Source organism: Lepidochelys olivacea (assembly GCF_965140295.1).
Source record: "Lepidochelys olivacea isolate rLepOli2 genome assembly, chromosome: 3".
NCBI classification, from domain to species: domain Eukaryota; kingdom Metazoa; phylum Chordata; order Testudines; family Cheloniidae; genus Lepidochelys; species Lepidochelys olivacea.
In genome coordinates this window covers 98,487,876-98,509,210 of record NC_140413.1, presented here as the reverse complement: position 1 = coordinate 98,509,210, position 21,335 = coordinate 98,487,876, and the positions used below count along the sequence as shown (strand labels likewise).

The following is a 21,335-nucleotide window of genomic DNA, read 5'->3' as shown; positions in this document are numbered from 1 at the left end:
TCATGCAATATACTTGGACTTGTGTGAGGCATGTGACTTGTTACCACACAATATTTTGATTAAAAAACTAGAACAATATAAAATTAACATTGCACACATTAAAAACTGGGCTGAGGGATCTGAAAATTTAACTCTAAACAGAGAATTGTCATCAAGTAGGTTTGTTTCCAGTGGGGAACCCACAGGGATCGGTTTGTGGCCCTTTTTATCAGTGACCTGGAAGAAAACAAACAAAAAAATTATCCCTAATAAAGTTTGCAGATGATACAAAAACTGGGGGATTGGTAAATAATGAAAAGGACAGATCACTCATCCAGAGCAATCCAGATGGCTTGGTAAACTGGGCTCAAGCAAACAGTACGGTTTTAATGTGGCTAAATGTAAATGTATACATATGGGAACAAAGAATGTAGGTCATACTTAAAGGCTGAGGGAATCTACCCTGGGAAGTAGTGACTCTGAAAAAGATTTGGGAGTTATGGTAGATAATCAGCTGAACATGATCTCCCAGTGTGATTCTGTGGCTGAAAGAGCCAGTGTGATCCTGGGATGAATAAATGGGAAAATCGAGTAGGAATAAAGAGGTTATTTGACCTCTGTATTTGGCACTGGTGTGACCTCTGCTGGAATATTGTGTCCAGTTCTGGTGCCCACAATTCAAGGATGTTGATAAATTGGAGAGGTTTCAGAGAAGAACCAGGAAACTGATTAAAGGATTAGGAAACAAGTCTTACAGTGATATGAACTCAATAAATTCAATCTATTTAGCTTAACAAAGAGAATGTTAAGCGGTGACTTTACTATAGTCTTGTAAGTATCTACATGGGGAACAAATATTTAGCAATGGGCTCTTGAATATAGCAAAAGAAGGTATGACATGATCCAATGGTTGGAAGTTAAAGCTAGACAAATTCAAACTGGAAATAAGGTGTAAATTTTTAATGGTGAGAGTAATTAATCATTGGAAGAATTTACGCAGGATGGTGGTGGATTTTCCACCCACTGACCATGTTTACATGTAGCTTCATTTCAATTTTGAGCACTCTAATGTTCCATGCAACCAGCCATTATCTTTTTATTTTCTAGTGAAGTATAATTCCCTTAGGAATGAACTTCCTTATTGTCCAGCTTCTGCTAATGCAGTATAAGTTCTGGGAATTAAATAACAAATACATTTTTATTTCTTTTTAAAGTGGAGTAATTAGTCTGCTGTCCCCATTTCTCATACAACTCATTCTTCCTATTCTGTCCTCTTCCCTCGCACTCCATTTCCCCACTTAGCCCTCGGTTTTCTTTCTTCCCACACCCACCAACCTCCCAAATGGTCTGCCTATAAGTTTTATTTTCACTTAAAAGTTTTAATTGAGAGACTTAAAACATCCCAATTTAATGCAATGAAGTTAAGTGACCCCAGTCACTTTTCTAGTGTTGCTGAGTGCCTGGCTGGAAAAGGGAGGCAGAAATTTCCCTTTAAAAATGCCTCCTCAAGGAGTACTCACAGGTGATACTGCAAAGGGAAACTACTGCCTCCCCTCCTTGCCCAGTGTGATCTTTGGCAGTGCTACAAAAGTGGTAGAGCAGTTTTTAGCTTCACTAGGCTGATTTAGAAGCAGTATTTTATCACTCTCCCCAATCTAGTAGTGTACCTCTATTCTTCCTTGAAAGTCAACATGAAACTTGAAAGGATCCTAAAATATTGAGGGCCATGGAGAGAGATTATGGAGGCTGCTGGGGGTGGGTGTGTGAAGACAGGTGATTAAAAAGGTGAAAAGAGGAGGCTAAAGAGAGATTTATAGACTTCTTGTTCCTTTTCTGCAAAACTCTGTAAACAACAACAAAGTACAAATGTCATTTACAAATGGAGGAAGAATAAATATGTAGTCACCTTCTCCCATCATTTCCACTCCTTATCCTGTATGAACCTCTCTAACCTAACGGATATAGGGATATTTACAGGTTTATTATTACCACTGGTGGAGTTCCAGATATGCAACAGGGGGTCCCTGGCTGAAAAATCATCAGAAAGATTCTAGCAGCCTGTGAAAATGTGACTTTGTGCAATTTTTGTGCAGGTACAGAATCTAATGAAAATTCACAATGCTTCAGCTAATTTGATTCTTGCTGCTTCTTTTTTTCCTTAACATTAATCAGCTCCCACTTTACCGGACTATGAAGGAGTTGACGCATCTCTCAATGAAACTGCCACTACCATAACTGTACTGTTGAGACCAGCTCAAGCCAAAGGTGCTCCTATCAGGTATTTATTTAAAAAGCAAGGAGTTTCTGTAGTAGATTGCATGTTGCCTAGCAGCTAATAAAGCAATTCATGCCTAAGTGATATTCATTTGACATTTATGTCAGGAGATTTGTTTTTCTTGGTTAGAGAAAGACTACAAATAGACCTGTAGTTAATAAGAGTAAATTTTTCAGCGGGTTTTAGATATTCATTACCTGAATCATCAACCTATCTGTTCTGTTTCAATTAGCCCACCCCCCAGTTCAGAACCATTTCATTTCACTTCCTCTCTTGGTATGTGTGGAATATGAGGTTTGAAAGTATTCGTCAGAAAACAAATTTGAAGATAACACTCCCTCTCCAGTATTTAAAATCAGCTATAATATAATGCATTTCACAGCTATTATTGGAAAATTGGAAGCTTGGAGGAAATAGGAGAATAACAGTGGTGAATACAAACTATTTGACCTTTTTCTTCTTCTTCCAGAAGTGCTTATTAGAAATCAAGTTATAGCTATTAAATTTTATTTGGGGTGTCCCTTAATCATATTAAAATATTCATGTTATATTAATTTTGAGAGACCTTTCTCTATCTCCTTCCAGTTGAAAGATAATTTAATTCTGTTTGCAAAGATTAATCTACATCGTAGATTTTAATTTCTCATTGTTGGTGGGAAATCCATGTTTGGTTTCTGTTTGACAAAGACTTTTGTTTAACTAATATTTTTGCTTGAATAGGACAGTACTTCATCCACATGAAGGTACAGAAAGTGAGCTGTTTGTAAACACCATTTTTATTCAGAATTAAGCAGTCTCAAGAGTAGCTTGGTACTGTAGGTTGAATAGCTTAGAATAGATTTGTGTTTAGATGTTCACATCTATAGGATTGGTCACAGTTTCAGCCTTTCAGATGTCTAGTTGTACAGATAAACCAAATATGGACTAGCCAGATTTCACTCCTTATCACAGAGATGAAGAGTTTGTAATTCTAGAGCCTTGCTGATGGTGGTGTTAATTTGATTATTGGCACAGGAGATAACTACTCAGATTCATTTCCCTTTTAGAAATTATATCCATAAATAAAACTATAAACCAGGGATAGTCAATAACTTTTTGTCAAGGTCCAAATTTCTTGGTCAAGGGGTAGTCAAGGTCCTGACTCCAGAGAACATAATTTAAAAAATAACAATAAAGATGATGATAAGTAATAAAAAGATTTGGGATCCATTCAAAAGCATTTGGCGGTTTAGATTTTGCCCACGGTTCACCTATTGACTGCCCCTCCTATAAACCATTGAAGCTCCTGGATAGCAACACGTGGTGTTCTTCAAGTGGTGGTCCCTGTGTGCAGTCTACTGTGGGTATGCATGAGCCTGACGCTGGAGAATACTTGCAAGCAGCGTCCATTTTTCTGCACCTGTTCCCCAATCTCTTCTTGCTTTGCATTGAGAGTAGAAGGGGTGGCATGGACCAACCACTGCATGGCCTGAGTTGGAACCTGCCGTGTCCAGAGCTTCTCCTTTCTCTTCAGCTTCCTTTACTAAAAGCTGTAAATATTTCAAAACTTGCTTCTTTATCTTTAGCGTTAGGGCATTTTTTTAAGTATAGTTAGGGGCTAGTTAGATTCCCCACCCCAGGGAACTCCCTCCTGTCCCCACTAATTCTTGGTCAGTGATGACCCCTGGCACTGCCTGTGCTGACTCGGGGAAGTGCATATGTTTACCAGGTGCAGTATTTATCATCCCTTCCCTAGCCGTACCCAGCTTGTGTTGTAATTTCAGCTTAAAAAGCACCTCATGGAAAAGGCTATGAGGCTCCAGTCATACCCAGGCTGGGGGATACCCCTTTTACTTTGGCCAGAGTCATCAAGGAACGCACCTCCCTAGCATGAGGCCTGAAGTAGGAGCAAGGGAGATTACACCAACAGACCCTCCATCAAAGTTTCCTCAAGAAAGCAGGGAATGCGCTTATAAGCACAAGAGCAGATTCTTCCTTAAGTCCATTCTGAAGAGGACTGATCTCTCAGCCATCCTGTTCAAGTCTGGCAAGTCTTCACCCACAGCTCCCAAAAACTTCGAATATCTTAAGTCTCAGGGCCTCAATAAAAAGTCTCATTGCAACAAGGTTCTATATATACACACACTAGCCCCGAAGAGGAAATACAATAAACATCCCTACAGACCAAGGTCTATTCCTCGGCTATTTCAGCATCAGCAATCCTATAGAACAACCTTATAAATGGCAGAGGGTGAAAAGGTCACAATATCCTGGACTTTCCATGTCAACCACATCAACCCAACATCACCAATAGATACTTTTGACAATATGCTCAGAAGTGGCAAACCATTATTGATGCCATTTCCACCAAAGCCTCACGTATTCTCTGGTGACCATCTATCATTCTTTTCCCACAATTGGAGAGCAATAACAATGGACAAGTGGGTGGTGGACATCATACCTTCCAGCTATACCGTCAAGTTTTTCTCCCTATTCCCTTCCCCATCCCTCTTCATGGATCAATCTTATGAGGAGATCCTTCTCCAGGAGATAGAATTTCTCCTCCAACAGGGAGTGATAGTTCAGAAGCCTCATCAACGCTGAGGAAAATGGTTATACTTTAAATATTTCCTAGTTTCCAAAAAGAAAGGAGAGTCGAGACCCATTCTCGACCTGCAACAACTCAATATTTGTGTTCAAGAGCTAAAATTCCATATGGTTATGCTGGCATCATTAATACCATCTCTGGAAAAGAACACATGGTTCACAGCTCTCTCTGCGAAAGAGGTGTACTTTCATGTAACAATTCCCTCTTCCCACAGAAAATCCCTCAGGTTTATGGTGGGTCCCGACCACTATCAGTCTAGAGTGTTTCCATTCTATCGGGCAACTGCACCTCTAATCTTCACAGAAGTGCTCTAGTAGTAGCAGCACGGTTCAGACAGACCTGACTTCACCACCCATATTTAGATGCACTCGCATCAACCTCATCTCTGCAGCAGGTCAGGAGCAACCAACGAAAATTTAAAGTGAAAAATGGGGTAGTGAACAGACGGTGAAAAATGGAGACCGTGAAATAAGAAGTGTGAAAGTGGAAATGTTGGGGAAAGGAAAGTGTGTGTGTGTGTGTGTGTGTGTGTGTGTATGTGCAAACATTGCACATAATTCTATATATGTAATCATAAAGAATTGCATTTGAAAAGATTGTTCATATTACAGGAAAAATGGTTTTCTAGTAGTTTTGCAAACCCATGAACTAATTTGAGAGGTTCTGAGAATTGTGAACTCCAGTGGATCACCCTTCCCTATTCATTCTGACTGAAGAAGCAACAAAGAGGTGAACAGTGGGGTTATATGATAAACAATGGGACTATTTTTGGCGGCCTGGTTGACTCCCAACAAAAGAAAACTTATAAGTGTACCACTTTTTATTTATATGCTGAAATTATGCAGCTGTGGTAGTTTTAAAGGAAATAGTGTATAGTGTAGCACAGAAGTCCAGAAACAAATACAAAGGTAAATCAAATTCACAAACTCGCAGTTGGTCAGATTATGACATCCACCACTAATGTTTCAGGATTTTTTTCCCTCACAGCTTCATCAGTCACATACCATCTTTATACCATGATGACCCATGAAGATGATGTAAATGGCATGTTTAGAATATTGATAGCTGAAGATAACTGTTTGGCCTGGTAGGGTATTGTATTGCGGTCTGTTGGCACAAACCCTAAAAGAGAATGAGTTAGTTTTAGTCTAGAAAGATACATAGTAATTTATCAGAGTCCATTAAGGCCTTTTTTTCCACTGAGAAGGTACTGTCAGCTTCCCTTATGTCCCCAGACTTCATGGTATTTGCCAAACAAAGAAATTCAGACATATGGTCTCCACACTGAACCTTCAGTCGGGCTGAAGTATTTCCCCACCAAGAGTTTTGAAATTTAGCTTCTAAGGGCAGGCCAATAAAATAGATCCTTCGCCCTAGCAGAAAAGGTGTGTCCTTTCCTCAAAATAGTTGATGCAAAGGTCTGTCCATGACAAAGTTACTACCTGTACTTCCATACCGAGCATTACAACAAGATCAAAGAGTGGCCAGCTACGTGTGTTTAATTAGAAGCACTTGGGACAAGCCACTGAATGTCATAGTGACCATGAGATTGAATGCTTGACGTGTTCACATTACTGTACATACATTAATTCTTACAAGACTTGGGTGGAGGGGGAAGAAAAATAAGTGTGTCTCATCATCTCATTTTGCCAGTGGGGAAACGGAGGAGGAGGTTGTTCCTTGCCCAGGGCAACAGAGGGAGTCAGGGGAATAGCTGTGGTTAAATTCAGACCTTCTTGGCTTCCTGTTTTCTTCTTCATTTGCCCCCATTTCCTCTTTATTTTGAATACATGCAGCCAAACACAAGGATCTGTGTGGAACATAACAGCATTCTAGAATACAGCCTATGATAAAGTGATTTCCAGAGACTCGCCATTAAGTCCCCCGTTACTGGAACTATAATGTAGTATAGTATTTTATACACCCTGCTCAGGAAAGCCTTTGCTTTGATGAACTACAGAATAACAAACAGTCCTTTGCATATAACTTGCATATGTTGATCTATGATATATATGAAAACTTTAAACTTAAACAACATATGCAGCTGAACATCTAATTAAAAATGAGAGAAGAGGCAGAATGTTGAATCCTTTATGAAGATTATTATTGACATTAAAAAACAAAAATACCACTTTGCCTTCCCAATAATCAATACAAATCTGTTGTCACTCTGTCCATCTCAGATCCAGCATAGTGTTAGCAGGCGGTGCACAATGAGCCATAGACTCTAATAATTGCTTCAACCAAATCCAGATAATGAAGAGACTGCCTCTGAGCTGTACAATGAACATTTTGAGCAAAGTTTAGTCTGAGGTGATCAGATACTATGGTGATGGGCATGTATCAGAACCAGAACAGTTATACATAATATTAAAAGGTCTTAAATCTTTCCCACTTAATTAGCACACTTGATAAACTGCATTAACCATAAAGAACCAACATATTCCTAGATGGGTTAGTGCAGACAGTTATAAATTACAACAGAAAATAGTAATATTTGTAACACAAAATAGAACAACTAAAGATATGCCAGCATCTTTAGACAAACCCTAAAAGGGAATGAATTAGTTTTCAGTCTAGAAAGATACATAGTAATTTATCAGAGTCCATGAAGGCCTTTTCTTCCCTTATGTCCCCAAACTTCATGGTATTTGCCAAACAAAGAAATTCAGACATATGGTCTCCACACTGAATCTTCAGTCAGGCTGAAACAGTACAAAATCCAGGCCAATCAATTTTATCCTTGCTCTTACCATCGTGAGTGTTTCTCCTCATTGAAATTAAGCATGACTAGAATACAAAGAGAATATTTTCAAATCTTGAAAACCAGGTCTGCAAGCTATGTGATTGGCAGTTTTTCAGAGAGGAAGTATGGCAATTGACCACCTTGGCTTAACCAGGAGATCATCAATGATCTAAAACTCAAAAAGAGCCCTACAAAAAGTGGAAACTCGGTCAAATTACAAAGGATGAACATAAACAAATAACACAAGTATGTAGGGACAAAATTAGAAAAGCCACGGCACAAAACGAGATCAAACTAGCTAGGGACATAAAAGGAAACAAAAAAAATTCTACAAATACATTAGAAGCAAGAGGGAGACCAAGCATAGAGTAGGCCTGTTACTCAATGAGGGGGGAAAGACAGTAACAGAAAATGTGGAAATGGCAGAGGTGCTTAATGACTTCTTTGTTTTGGTTTTCACCAAGAAGGTTGGTGGTGATTGGACATAGGGAATGCTAGTGAAAATGAGGTAGGATCAGAGTCTAAAATAGGGAAAGAACAAGTCAAAAATTACCTAGACAAGTTAGATGTCTTCAAATCATCAGGGCCTGATGAGATGCATCCTAGAATACTCAAGGAGCTGACTGAGGAGATATCTGAGTCATTAGCAATTACCTTTGAAAAGTCATGGAAGACGGGAGACATTCCAGAAGACTGGAAAAGGGCAAATATAGTGCCGATCTATAAAAAGGAAAATAAGAACAACCCAGGGAATTACAGACCAGTCAGCTTAACTTCTGTACCCAGAAAGATAATGGAGCAAATAATGAAGCAATCAATTTGCAAACACCTAGAAGATAATGAGGTGATAAATAACAGTCTGCATGGATTTGTCAAGAACAAATCATGTCAAACCAACCAGATAGCTTTCTTTGACAGGGTAACAAGCCTTGTAGATGGGGGGGGAAGGGTAGATGTGGTATATCTTGACTTTAGTAAGGCTTTTGATACTGTCTCACATGACCTTCCCATAAACAAACTAGGGAAATGCAACATAGATGGAGCTTCTATAAGGTGGGTGCATAACTGGTTGGAAAATCATTCCCAGAGAGTAATCATCAGTGGTTCACAGTCATGCTGGAAGGACATAACAAGTGGGGTCCCACAGGGATCAGTTCTGGGTCCGGTTCTGTTCAATATCTTCATCAACGATTTAGATTATGGCATAGAGAGTACTCTTTCAACGTTTGTGGACAATACCAAGCTGGGAGGGGTTGCAAGTGCTTTGGAGGATAGGATTAAAATTCAAAATGATCTGGACAAACTGGAGAAATGGTCTGAAGTAAATAGGGTGAAATTCAATAAGGACAAATGCAAAGTACTCCACTTAGGAAGGAACAATCAGTTGCACACACACAAAATGGGAAATGACTGCCTAGGAAGGAGTACTGCAGAAAGGGCTCTAGGGGTCATAGTGGATCACAAGCGAAATATGAGTCAACAGTGTAACGCTGTTGCAAAAAAAGCAAACATCATTCTGGATGTATTAGCAGGAGCGTTGTAAGCAAGACACGAGAAGTAATCTACTCCACACTGATTAGGCCTCAGCTGGAGTATTGTGTCCAGTTCTGGGCACATTTCAGAAAGGCTGTGGACAAATTGGAGAAAGTCCACAGAAGAGCCCACAAAAATTATTAAAGGTCTAGAAAACATGACCTATGAGGGAAGATTGAAAAAATTGGGTTTGTTTAGTCTGGAGAAGAGAAGACTGAGGGGAGACATAACAGTTTTCAAGTACATAAAAGGTTGTTACAAGGAGGAGGGAGAAAAATTGTTGTTCTTAATCTCTGAGGGTAGGACAAAAGCAACGGGCTTAAATTGCAACAAGGGTGGTTTAGGTTGGACATTAGGAAAAACTTCCTAACTGTCAGAGTAGTTAAGCACTGGAATAAATTACCTAAGGAGGTTGTGGAATCTCCATCATTGAGGATTTTTAAGAGCAGGTTGGGCAAACACCTGTCAGGGATGGTCTAGATAATACTTAGTCCTGCCTTGAGTGCAGGGGACTGGAATAGATGACCTCTCAAGGTCCCTTCCAGCTTTATGATTCTATATTGAATTGCTTCAATACAGACAAGGTCAGCTCCCAGACTGCTGCACCGGGCAGCACAGTATGGGGAGGAGGTGAGCAGCCCTCAGTGATGAAAGAACAGGTAACAGCTATTTAGAAAAGCTGGAGATGCACAAGTCCATCGGGCTGGATGCAATGCATCCGAGGGTGCTGAGGGAGTTGGCTGATGTGATTTCAGAGCCATTGGCTGTTATCTTTGAAAACTCATGACGTTCAGGGGAGGTCCCGGACGATTCGAAAAAGGCAGTGTAGCAAAGCAAAGACTCACTGGCGTGGCTGCTACTGCTGGTCGTCCTGGGAATTAGCTCTTTCCAGCCTTTGGAGCGCTCTCTGCCAGCGGGTGTCTCGCCTGCCTTAGGCCCCGTGTCCCTCACAGACCCTGGAGCTCTCTTCCAACCCTAATCTTCTATGATTTCAGTGAAATTTACTACCAGTTTTAGTGAAGCTTCACTCTGCTTACATTGACATTGATGTTCTGTTTGCACCATAAGCATATTTCACTGTCATAATGAGCATTACTAGGTAGATGTTAAAAGATGATTAACACTTCCCTTGCTGCACCCTACTTACGTGCTCTGACTGTGCAGGATAAGAGCTAAACTCTTGGTTCCCAGCTTCAAAGAGGACAGTGCTGTCTAGCTTATTGAGCAGTGTGCTGTTCATTTTTCTTCCAAACCAGGCATCCACAGATGGTCAAGAAATAATTATATTTAATCATCTCTTTAGTGTCCTCATTACTTCCAACCAATAGAGGCCTATTGTTTATTGTATACCTCCACTAATTCTGTAGTTATTTGCCTCTAAAAACACGGACAAAACTTCACTCAGATTAGGTTTTACTGTACTTTTGTCTCTGCCATAGCCCTCAGGAAACAGATGTTCCTTAATCCAACTCAAATCTACAGGTAGCTGTCAATCACGTCTTAAAACGCAACATGCTGTGGTAGTTACAGCTGTAATCATGTCTTCCTGGTCAAGTGTTATCTCATAGTCTCTAGCTTTCTTTATGGCCTCCAGAAGTTTTAAACCAACTGTAGACAAGAATTGCAAAAGGGGAGGGGACTGCATGATTCAGAATTCGTTACATGTAGTTTTTCATCACCAAACTAGTGATTCAGATCCCAGTCAGTAGCAGTTAAAAGTGATTACCTTTCAGTGGTCCATATTAAGTGACTTATAGTCTCTTTCTGCAGGGCATCCTAAACACAGCCAGTAAAACCGTGATATAGCCACATGTATTATAAATAATCTCTTTCAGACACACGTTAGATACATTTCAGGGGTGTTTTCGTAATTGGAAATGTGTTTCTATCCCTCTGGCTGCTTTCATTACACCATGAGTCCAACAATATGGACCACAGAAGGAAATAATAAGGCAGCAATTACAACTTAGGTTAGTAATGAGCCAGACTACCAGTGGAACCTAGTAAGGCCTAGGTTGTAACTTGACCCGTTTAGCACATATTAAAGGAATCATGTGCCTTGTCTACACTAGACTTTTAAAATGGGTTACATAGCACATGTTAAATCTGTGTTGAGATATGGCCCAAGTGTGGACAGTATTTATGCGCACCTAGCTGAGGGTTGGTTTTGGGTGAGGTTTGAGGTCCGCTGGCAGAGTGGCAGGCATTGAGCCCCTTAACTTGCTCCTTACTTACTTGTACGTTCTGTGGCATTTTGGTTAATTAGGTCAGTTTGAAATAAGAAAAAGGGTCTCTATATGCCAAAGCTCAGCAGAAGAGCTACATTGCCCCTTTCTCTCAGGTCTCTCTCTCCGCTTACCTTCCCAGCTCTCATTGCCAACAATCTCAGAGCTTTTGGGCAATCTACTCAGCACTATCTCTCTCTTTAGAATAGCCCAAATCCTGTTTATTCCCCCTCTTTCTGTGCTGGTTATTGTCCTTCATTACTTCCAAACTTCATTTATTCTCCTATTTATCTCTTTCTCTCATTTTCTCCTCCCTTTGTGTGCTGGCTGCCAGCAAGATGAAGAGAATATGACTTGCATCATACAGATTTCTTCAACTCTAGACAGTGGCCCATGTAAGTGCCCTCTTAGGGTATGGGGTCTCACCTATATATTAATGAATATGCCAAAAAACCTTAGTTGTGAAGCAGTTAGGGCTGCTGCTCAAATAACATGCTTGACTCAAACACTCAAAAGCAAGAAAATGAAAAGTTAAGTCTCCCAACCATACATACCCTGTACTCCTCCACCCACTGGACCACACTATACCATTATTACAACCTCTTTACACCTCAGACCAGACACTGCAACCTTATGGATCTTCCCCATACACCCCTTTACCAAGGTACTCTCCCTTAACAATATTATTTGTGGATGTTTGGTGTAGTGATGTGTGTTCTGGGAGGGATAGTTTTGGTAAAGGATGTGATGAAGGATGGCATCTTAATGGCCCTGACTGGACTATTTAAATTTCCATATGCCTTTTGAGCCTTCAGTTTTGCATTTGGAGAATATTTCAAAAGACAGTATGCACAAGCCTTTTAAAATTATTGACGAGAGGGATAAAAAAATCTGGAGTTGAAGAATGGAAATAACCAATTTAACATTTTTTCTTTGTCTGCTAATTATGGCACCTAAATGCACTTAAGAGAAATAATGCTAATTTTTTTTTCTTCTTAACTGTAAAAAATCATTATGTAACCCCAAGCATCCCAACAGATTCCGTGTACATGTTTCTGACCTTCCTTCTACAGTTTGTAGTTTTTAAGCCACAGTGGCCCGCAAAATCAGTTTCATCATAATCACTTTTTGGGGAGGAGAAGGTTGATTTTTAATTTATTAGAATTTGAAACTGATTTTCTGAAAATCCAAGCCTGACTCAGATGACATGCTTCACATTTTGCAGTATATTTTGATGCAAAATATCAAAAGTTGTTGCAGTGAATTAAATGGACACTGTTAAAGTTGAATTGGCTAATATGTATCTCTTCTACTTCACTCCCACAGTCATATTTTTGGCTAATAAAAAGACAATATTCTTTTGAAGCTGAATAAACTATTGACACCCTCACTCTAGAAGGACTGATATGAAACTGTTAAAAACTCTGCTTTTGAGCTGAATGACACAACAGTATATTCCAGGAGATAGTTTTCTTGCAGTCACATGTGCACATTGAGATGTCCTTCCACTCTCCCTGCTGGCTTTATTTGTGTAAGCTGGCAGGATATTGCAATTGACAAGTTTTCTGCTCCCCTGGCACTTCAGAGAGCAGAATACTTGTCAATTCCAGTCTGTTGGCAGCTCACAAGAAAGGAGCTGCAGAGAATGTGAAGCAGCAGAGTGACACTTCCAAAACTCTGGTCAGTTTCACTCCTCCTGTTTGGAAGGCTTTTAAGCAGAAATGAAACTGACAATCTTTTCAAGTTAATTCAACTGTTTCTAATCTTGCCTACAATTGAATGAGCATTTTTCAAGCTCTAGGGTATGAGAGATCCCTCCCCCATTCCCCATCCACTTTTTTTTCCCCCAGCATAAGAACTCACCTCTGTTCTTCCTTTAAAGAAAACATTCTGCTTCTGCAGAACATTACATGCTGGTAATGAGCTGGCAATGTACGGTAGTTATGTAGTTCCCCAACAGGGAAAGAAGAATTATAATTACCTGTTCTCTTTAGAGAAGGTGATTTTGAAAAGTGACCAAGCTTTGGACCATTTCAAGAAAGGTATTGGCAAGTTTGGGTTGGAGTCTTAATAGGCTGAATGCCATCTGCTTCAGCAATTTGTAACATTTTATCGTTGACAACTGCAGAGAAATGGGGCAGTCTATTTTGGTGGAGTGGACAGATTTCTGTCCATCTGTGCTTGTATTACAGCATGTCACTTGTATTTTAGATCTGCATAGCTCTGAGCCAAGATAGATGCCATAGCAAGGTCAAGAGGTGGAGAAGCCTGTCAGCACATTCTGTCTCTAATGATATGACAACTGCAAATTGGTGCTTCAAGCACAGCCTGGAGGCAGTCATTATGTTGGGCCTTGAAGCCGAGCTTTCTATAATAGCATTTTCCTTTGAAATGATAACTTCAAATGCTTCAGAATATCAGACAAAGAGCTTAATCTATTACAGTGTCTGTGGTTAATGTCAGAGTCATTCATGGGTTACTTAATAACAAAAAAATTCAGTGGTGAGAGGCATTTTCTGGTTTGGTTTGTTCCTTTGTATCTTTAGAAATATGTTGAAAGAAACAGTATTGAAAGAGTAAGAAGAAATAAAATAATTGTATGTATAAAATAAAATCAGTGAACATCGTTTTTCTGCTCTAGGCTAGGGCTGAAAGTGGTTTATTTTTTTAAAAAAATGCATAACAGTAGAGTAGCATTTGATGCCTGAGTTGCATAGCTTCAGCATAACTTTTCCAAGCTTTTGTTTCTCTTTTTGCATCCACTGTCTTTTTAAACTGTCCACAGTGCCATTTGGCATCATGTTTTTGTGCAGTGTGAGATTTGAGAATCACAGATTACCTGATCATTTTTTCTCTCTTTAAAAAGTGCTTACCAGATTGTTGTTGAGGAGCTGCATCCACACCGAACAAAGCGAGAAACAGGCACGATGGAGTGCTACCAAGTCCCAGTCACATACCAAAATGCTCTAAGCGGAGGCTCACCATATTACTTTGCTGCTGAATTGCCCCCTGGTAACCTTCCTGAACCAGCCCCTTTCACTGTTGGTGACAATAGAACGTACCAAGGCTTTTGGAACCCACCCCTGGCTCCTCGGAAAGGCTACAATATCTATTTCCAAGCCATGAGCAGTGTTGAGAAGGTAAGTACCGACCATATTTTCCTGTTGGAAATAGCTCAGAAGGTATCCTTGGTGATGAATCTCAAAGTTAGATGTAGTTTGTGTTGGTGATGGTGCTGTTTTAACCTTTCACTAGCTTCTGTACTGTAACAGTATGGCTTTGAGCCATTCATATTTCACACTACGCCTGCTTCTTAGTAACTGTTACTAGCTGAAAATTTAATAAATCTCAGTAATAGTTTGAGTGAAATAATTTCAGCTGTGTGATTCTGCCTCCTCCGTAAATAACATCCATTATTCTTCTCCTAATGCTCAATACTTGCACACTTCACAAGATTAAATTACTGCAGCACAAAGAGAACTTACTTTGTTCAGCAGGTTAGTAAAACAGTGTCAACTTTTCAGGATTCTTACACCAAACATCAAATAAAAAGTAAAAATCCACTGATTGTGAAGTAACCCCAGGCCCATGGTATGTTTCTGAGCATCTTTATACACCACTCTGCTTTGATTGTTTGACTACTGTGCAGTAGTTAAGGGTATGGCTTTGGATTGCTTCCATTGCCTCCTTACTTCATTTTTGACACAGTTGTTGAGCACTGCTGCTGATTCTGTATGTATATTGAAAAGAACAAAATGACAGGAAGCTAAACTCTGAAGAGGGTTCCAGGTGTGAAAAACAACATGACTTTTCAAACCTCATGCTGTTATCATTGAATGATTTTCTTTTGTAAACTGAAATATGGGTGTGGGGGACTGTATTCAGCACAGTAACTTGAGGTATTTAAATATTCAATTTATGAATTACATTTTAGATAAGTATAGTTCTGTAGGAAATTGCTACATTCTGGGTATAGAGCCCCTGTATCAGCTGTGCAGGGGGATTAAGGGAAATTGCCGGGATATGCAGCTAGATTAAAGGCAAATGATCTTCACCAGGTCCTTCTGAAAGAAGTAGAAACCATTTGTACCTTTCTATTTGGATTTCTGCTGTGGCTAATAATAAAGAAATCATGGCTATTGACTAAATCTGCCATTGAGTCTTTTGAATGAAGTCTCACCTATACCTATAATTATGAAAATTGCCCCTTCATCATATAAGGGTAGAAACAAATTCAATATCTAATGAAATTGCACACTGGAGCTACTCTGGAGCTGGAGGAATTTTCTGACGAGACAGCCTTTTCTCTTGCTAGACTTAATCGAGGCAAACAAAAAGGAAAGAAAGCTAACTGTCACACATTCATACACATTTCCCTCACCTTCTCCATTCACCCATCTAACAGCTTTGTTGGCTTCCAACAACTAAACTAGGTTCTTGAGGAAATTGATATTTCATACAGTATGTAATGATTGAAAAATATAAACACAACCAATACAAACAAAAAAAACCCCAAACAGATCCATGTTTCAGTTTCTGTATTTTGACAGTTTATGACCAAAAGGGGTGAGAGAGACTATTTTTTCAAAAATTTGATCTTCAGTTTGAGAGAGGCTCTGTGTGTTTGTGAAATGGTCTTCTCTGGTATGATATAAAAGCTTGGGACAGATTTGGGCTCACAGTTTTCATTAGTTTTGTTTCCAGTTGCTGGTATCTCTCAGTTTTACCACAACATACATAGAATACCATTGTACCCTGTGACCCTGACCCTGCAAAATATTTCAGCACGTGCTTAACTTTAAATCAGTGCGATTACTCACATGCTTAAAATTAGGTGCGTGCGAAAGTGCTCTTCTGGGTTGGGGCCTACATTACACAATGGTTGCTGCAGAGAGCTTAAATGCAGATACATTAGCAATACCTAAAGAAGATGCTCCTTAGTTAAGGTTATATTGACATTTCCAATATCAGCTCAGTGGAGCTTTTATCTGAGTTGAAAAATGCCTCTTGATTGAAACATGTCATGTAAATTTTTAGCTCAGGACCTCTCTTTATTAATTTCTACATCACAGCTTTTCAAAGCAGTTGGCTTAGGCATTCTGAGTTGAATAATTCTTGTGTGTGCTTGTGTTTGTTTGTGGGTTTTTTGGGGGTGTGAGAGGAGTCTAGAAAAGAAAGAAGGAATCCTGAAGGCAATGTCTTATTATACTTAAAGAGAGAGATTACACAAGAAGGCCAAGAAATTCAGTTAAGATTGAAACTGCCTCTTACCCAGTGTGTATAACCAATTCATTTCTCTGACTTTTGAGTGATCTCATGCACTGCATGAACCACTGGTGGAAAAAAATAAATACAATTTGTGTGTATATATAAATAAAATATGTGCAAGTCCTTTTGTGGTAAAATACCTATAAATCTAGAGAGTTTAGGACTTGGTTAACAATTTTACTCAGATTACCAGCTCTGTAGAGACAAAATTCGTTTACTCAGTCTCCACTAATATTCCTAGAGCTGTTCAGTATCCTATGCAATACTAATCTATAGTACTAAGACTGTTTGTGAAGTGGGAGAAATTGAAATATGAAATTGACTATATTTTCTTTAATTTTTCCCCCTCAACAGGAAACTAAAACTCAGTGTGTTCGAATAGCTACGAAAGGTAAGAGGTTTTTCCCCCTCCAAGAAAAAGGGATGTTTTGCTTGCTTCAGACCAAATGAAATATGGTATTTCTGTTAGGCAGTATTTGTACTTGTGCCCAGTTATATTGGCAGCATAATATTTTGACTCACCTGGATAACTTACCGTGTAATCAGTTGCCACTTCTTATGTTTTGGTGTTTCGCCAGGAGAATACTGTTCCAGGAGTAAGCAGAATTTAGACAAAATAAGTAAAGCTCATTTCAGTAGTCTGTGTTCTCCAGAGTCTTGTCCTTGTGAACAACTGGAGAACTGGAAGAAGCTAGTCAGCATGGACTCAAGTGTTGAAAGTACACTTGTTGCATCCAATGAAGTGAGCTGTAGCTCACGAAAGCTCATGCCCAAATAAATTTGTTAGTCTCTAAGGTGCCACAAGTACTCCTTTTCTTTTTGTTTAAATCTGTCTGTCATGGTGACAGGTATTGGAGAGCTGGGTGTGTTTTTTATTCAAATTGAGAGATGCTAGTAAATATACATAAATAAGAGCTCAGTGACTTGTGGATAGTCATAGGGGAGGGTTGATTTGAAGAAGGCTTTAATTTTTTTAATATCAAGTGAAAGCCAAGTATGAGATTGAATTGAGAGCTGCCAGAGTCAATCGTACTGACCCCACACATGGCAGCGTAATTACACAGTGTCCATTCAAGAAATTATTTCATCTTCAAATGAGGATTTAGAGTACATCTGATTAGTATCTCCTGCTCTGACTGTATTTATAACCACTCATTCCAAAGTTACTCGATTGTGTCAACAGCAGGAAGTGGTTTGCTAGATTCTAGCAGCATAAACAATAAAGGATTCTGAATGCTGGAACAGAACTCCTTTGAAGCCTAGCGCTACTCAATATTGATAAATGCAAAGTCATGCACATTGGAAAACATAATCGCAACTATATATATAAAATGATGGGAACCAAATTAGCTGTTACCACTCAAGAAAGAGATCTTGGAGTCATTGTGGATATTTCTCTGAAAAACATCCACTCAGTGTGCAGCAGCAGTCAAAAAGTTGGGAATCTTTAAGAAAGGGATAGATAATAAGACAGAAAATATCATATTTCCTCTATATAAATCCATGAATACTGCGTGCAGATGTGGTCGCCCCATCTCAAAAAAAGATATACTGGAATTGGAAAAGGTTCAGAAAAGGAAAACAAAAATTATTAGGCGTATGGAACGGTTTCCGTATAAGGAGAGATTAATAAGCCTGGGACTTTTCAGCTTGGAAAAGAGATGACTAAGGGGGGATATGATAGAGGTCTGGTGTGGAGAAAGTAAATTAAAGAAGTGTTGTTTATTCCTTCGCATAACCCAAGAACTCGGGGTCACCAATTGAAAGTAATAGGCAGCAGGTTTAAAACAAACAAAAGGAAGTATTTCTTCACACAGTGCACAGTCAACCTGTGGAACTCTTTTCCAGAGGATGTTGTGAAGGCCAAGACTATAACAGGGTTTAAAAAAGAATTGGACAAATTCATGGAGGATAGGTCCATCAATGGCTATTAGCCAGGATGCCCAGGGATGGTGTCCCTACCCTCTGTTTGCCAGAAGCTGGGAATGAGCAACAGGGCATGGGTCACTTGATGTTAATCTGTTCTGTTCATTCCCTCTGGGGCACCTGGCACTGGCCACTGTCGGAAGACAGGATACTGGCCAGAGAGACCTTTGATCTGACCCGGTATGGCCATTCTCATGTTCTTATATACTTCTGTTGTGTTTATTTGCATCACACAGTAATGTACAACATTAAATCAACTTTGGGTCTGAACGAATTGGGCAGGTTCAATTCACAGTAGCATTTTTCCATCACTTCAATGATTGGTTCAGGTAAAAGCTTGTGGTGTGTTTACCTCTTATTATGTAGTCTCCACAAAACGTTTTCTAGAGAACATGGAAAGGAACATGTACTTCTCAAGACAAATTAGTATAATATTTTCTTCAAATGAATTAAGATAATAAAAGTAAGGAAGTTAAATGATGAGCTAAGTCTTCTGCAAAAAAATAAATCAGTGTTAGCTTTCTTTTGTTTACCGTACAAAATTAAATGTTTGAACTGAAATAAATTATTAGCATGAACAAATATTTTTGTACCAATATGGATATATTGCTGTGATTTAGGCAAGGGGAGAATTTTAAAAGGTTCTGAAGTATCCTAGAAAATTTCAGGAAGTGGTAAAGGGGGTAAACAGCCTCTTTCATAATATATCACTAGGGCTGTTCTACACAATGTGGAATTGACTCAGTTGGGTGATGTGGTAGGGGAAGTGACATGGAAGATTGCTGTCTGCTTTATCATCCCCTGTCAGTTGATCTCACAGCAACATGCACAACAGCAAGATTCCCATCAGGTGACTGCTTGTGTGACCTTCTCTCCTGTAATAAAAATCCAATGAGAGTGTGGCTCACTAGTATGATTATTGGCTGCATAACCATGGCTAAATCAAGTCCTCTTGGAGCACCAGGATTGCCAGCGATGTCAGCACTATACCCACTGAAAGTGCAATTAAAAGTAGTATATTTTCCATCAGTTTAAACTTCTGCCATGCTTTCTAGGGTAAAATTAGCTATATAGTTTGAGGTCCTTGAGAGGAAAATACTTTCACACTTAAAATATCCTAAAATGTATTTATATTTTTTAAATTTGTTAATATATCAGACTGTCTTAAACATATGGGAGAATAACTTGGTTAATCTCTTTAGTTTGTTTTAGCTCATAGCCCCCAGAGATGCATATTCAACTTTTCCAACTAGAGTATTTTATTTCACTAAAATGAATACATTCACAGGGAAATCACAAGTGTTCCACAGTGCCCAGTATTTTGCCAACAGAACCAGTGCATCCACTGTGAATTCAGTAAATTTGAACTAGATTTTGTTACAAAGTTTTGTGCAGCTCTCAGTGCCATCTCTTCTGACTTTAAGCAACCTGCATGTAGCCAGTCAAATTGGTCCTTGCTGTTGAACTTTGTGAAAAGATTTTTTTTAAAATGACTTTAAAAAATCCATATAAAATCAAGGAACATTTCACCTGTGAAATGGACTTGCACCCTACTTTAAGTTCAGGGGTCAAAACAATGTTTCTGAAATGCAGTCCGTTGTTACCTAGTTCAAAGGACTGGTTGAAACTAATCTTCCTGTTTTGCCTTATGGACTATGTGATCTGTCAGTTTGCAGCTGTACTTTACACACTGTTGTTTTACGATATAGAGATGGGAGAAATATATCTTCATATTGCTAGCTATATCGTACTTTGTTATTTAAAGAAGTGCATATCCCTGAAAAATTTAATCTTTAATTTAACTTTCTTATTGAAATTTATTCTAGTGACTAATATTTTCACTTTCCCATAATGCGAATCATATTAATATGTTGCATGCCATGAATTTTGTTCAAAGGGTTTCCAGTGATGCACCATTCCTCTAACCATTGATTAACTCATTTTCTGTATTGATAACAAACTAATAAGGGTCACTGAATTCAAACTGAAGTGTCTTCATTTTCCTATACTCAGAAAATATTTTGGACACATCATCTAACATAACAAAATGAGCTGATTGGCGCACGAATTCCTCTACAAGATGTTGCCTCGTTACCTCTAAAGCACCACACTACCTTTGGTATATCTTGAAAAAAATGTTAGGGTAAGGTGAGAGGGTTATTTAGTGGTTGCAGTATTGAAATAAGTAAGATGAACATCTTGAATTACATGGGGACTCTAACACTGTGACCCTGACCCCCTCTTCTGTCTTCTTTATCCCATTACACTCACAGCCTCAGCATGAGTTCTCCCTGTGACCTCACTGCATCCCTTCTCAACCCCATCCTCAAGGAAAAGAGTTCTCAGTCATAGTAGTTTTCAGATCTGGGTAGTAATATACACAATCTCCAATTTCAGTCTTACAACTCCCTACCAAGTCACTAACCAGAGGGGAAAAAGGCAGTCTTGTAACTTCCTTAGCTGCAATGTAAATTTTTCAGGATATGAGGGAATAGTTTTCTTGATTAGAAAAGTGGAAGAGAAAGAAGAATGTGTATTACAATGTAAGTTTAACATCAGCAACAGTTCTGCATGTAATTTGTAAAAGAGAATGAGCAAGTTACCAAAATTAATTTTGGGGGCAAAGTTCAACTGTTACACAGCACTGAACATACTTATCACTGTATAAATTATAAGGAATTAATGATACTTGAACCTGCTTAACCAAAGTATTGACAAATGGATGAATAAAGGATGATTGAGTGTACATACCTCAGCTGCAGAATCAGCCAATGCCACTTAATACTAAGTGTTTTT

At 39.0% G+C, this 21,335-nt stretch overlaps 1 protein-coding gene across 11 annotated transcripts in view; it reads left to right on the top strand.

Annotated features, from left to right (window-relative positions):
• PTPRK (protein tyrosine phosphatase receptor type K) overlaps positions 1-21,335 on the top strand; it is a 581,803-nt gene that overhangs the window by 468,998 nt on the left and 91,470 nt on the right. For all 11 annotated transcript variants that reach the window (XM_084622841.1, XM_084622840.1, XM_084622838.1 and 8 more), the window contains exons 11-13: positions 2,152-2,257; positions 14,212-14,485; positions 16,968-17,004. In XM_084622841.1, the coding sequence (XP_084478967.1) occupies positions 2,152-2,257; positions 14,212-14,485; positions 16,968-17,004 (417 nt within the window). The remainder of the gene's footprint in view (positions 1-2,151; positions 2,258-14,211; positions 14,486-16,967; positions 17,005-21,335) is intronic.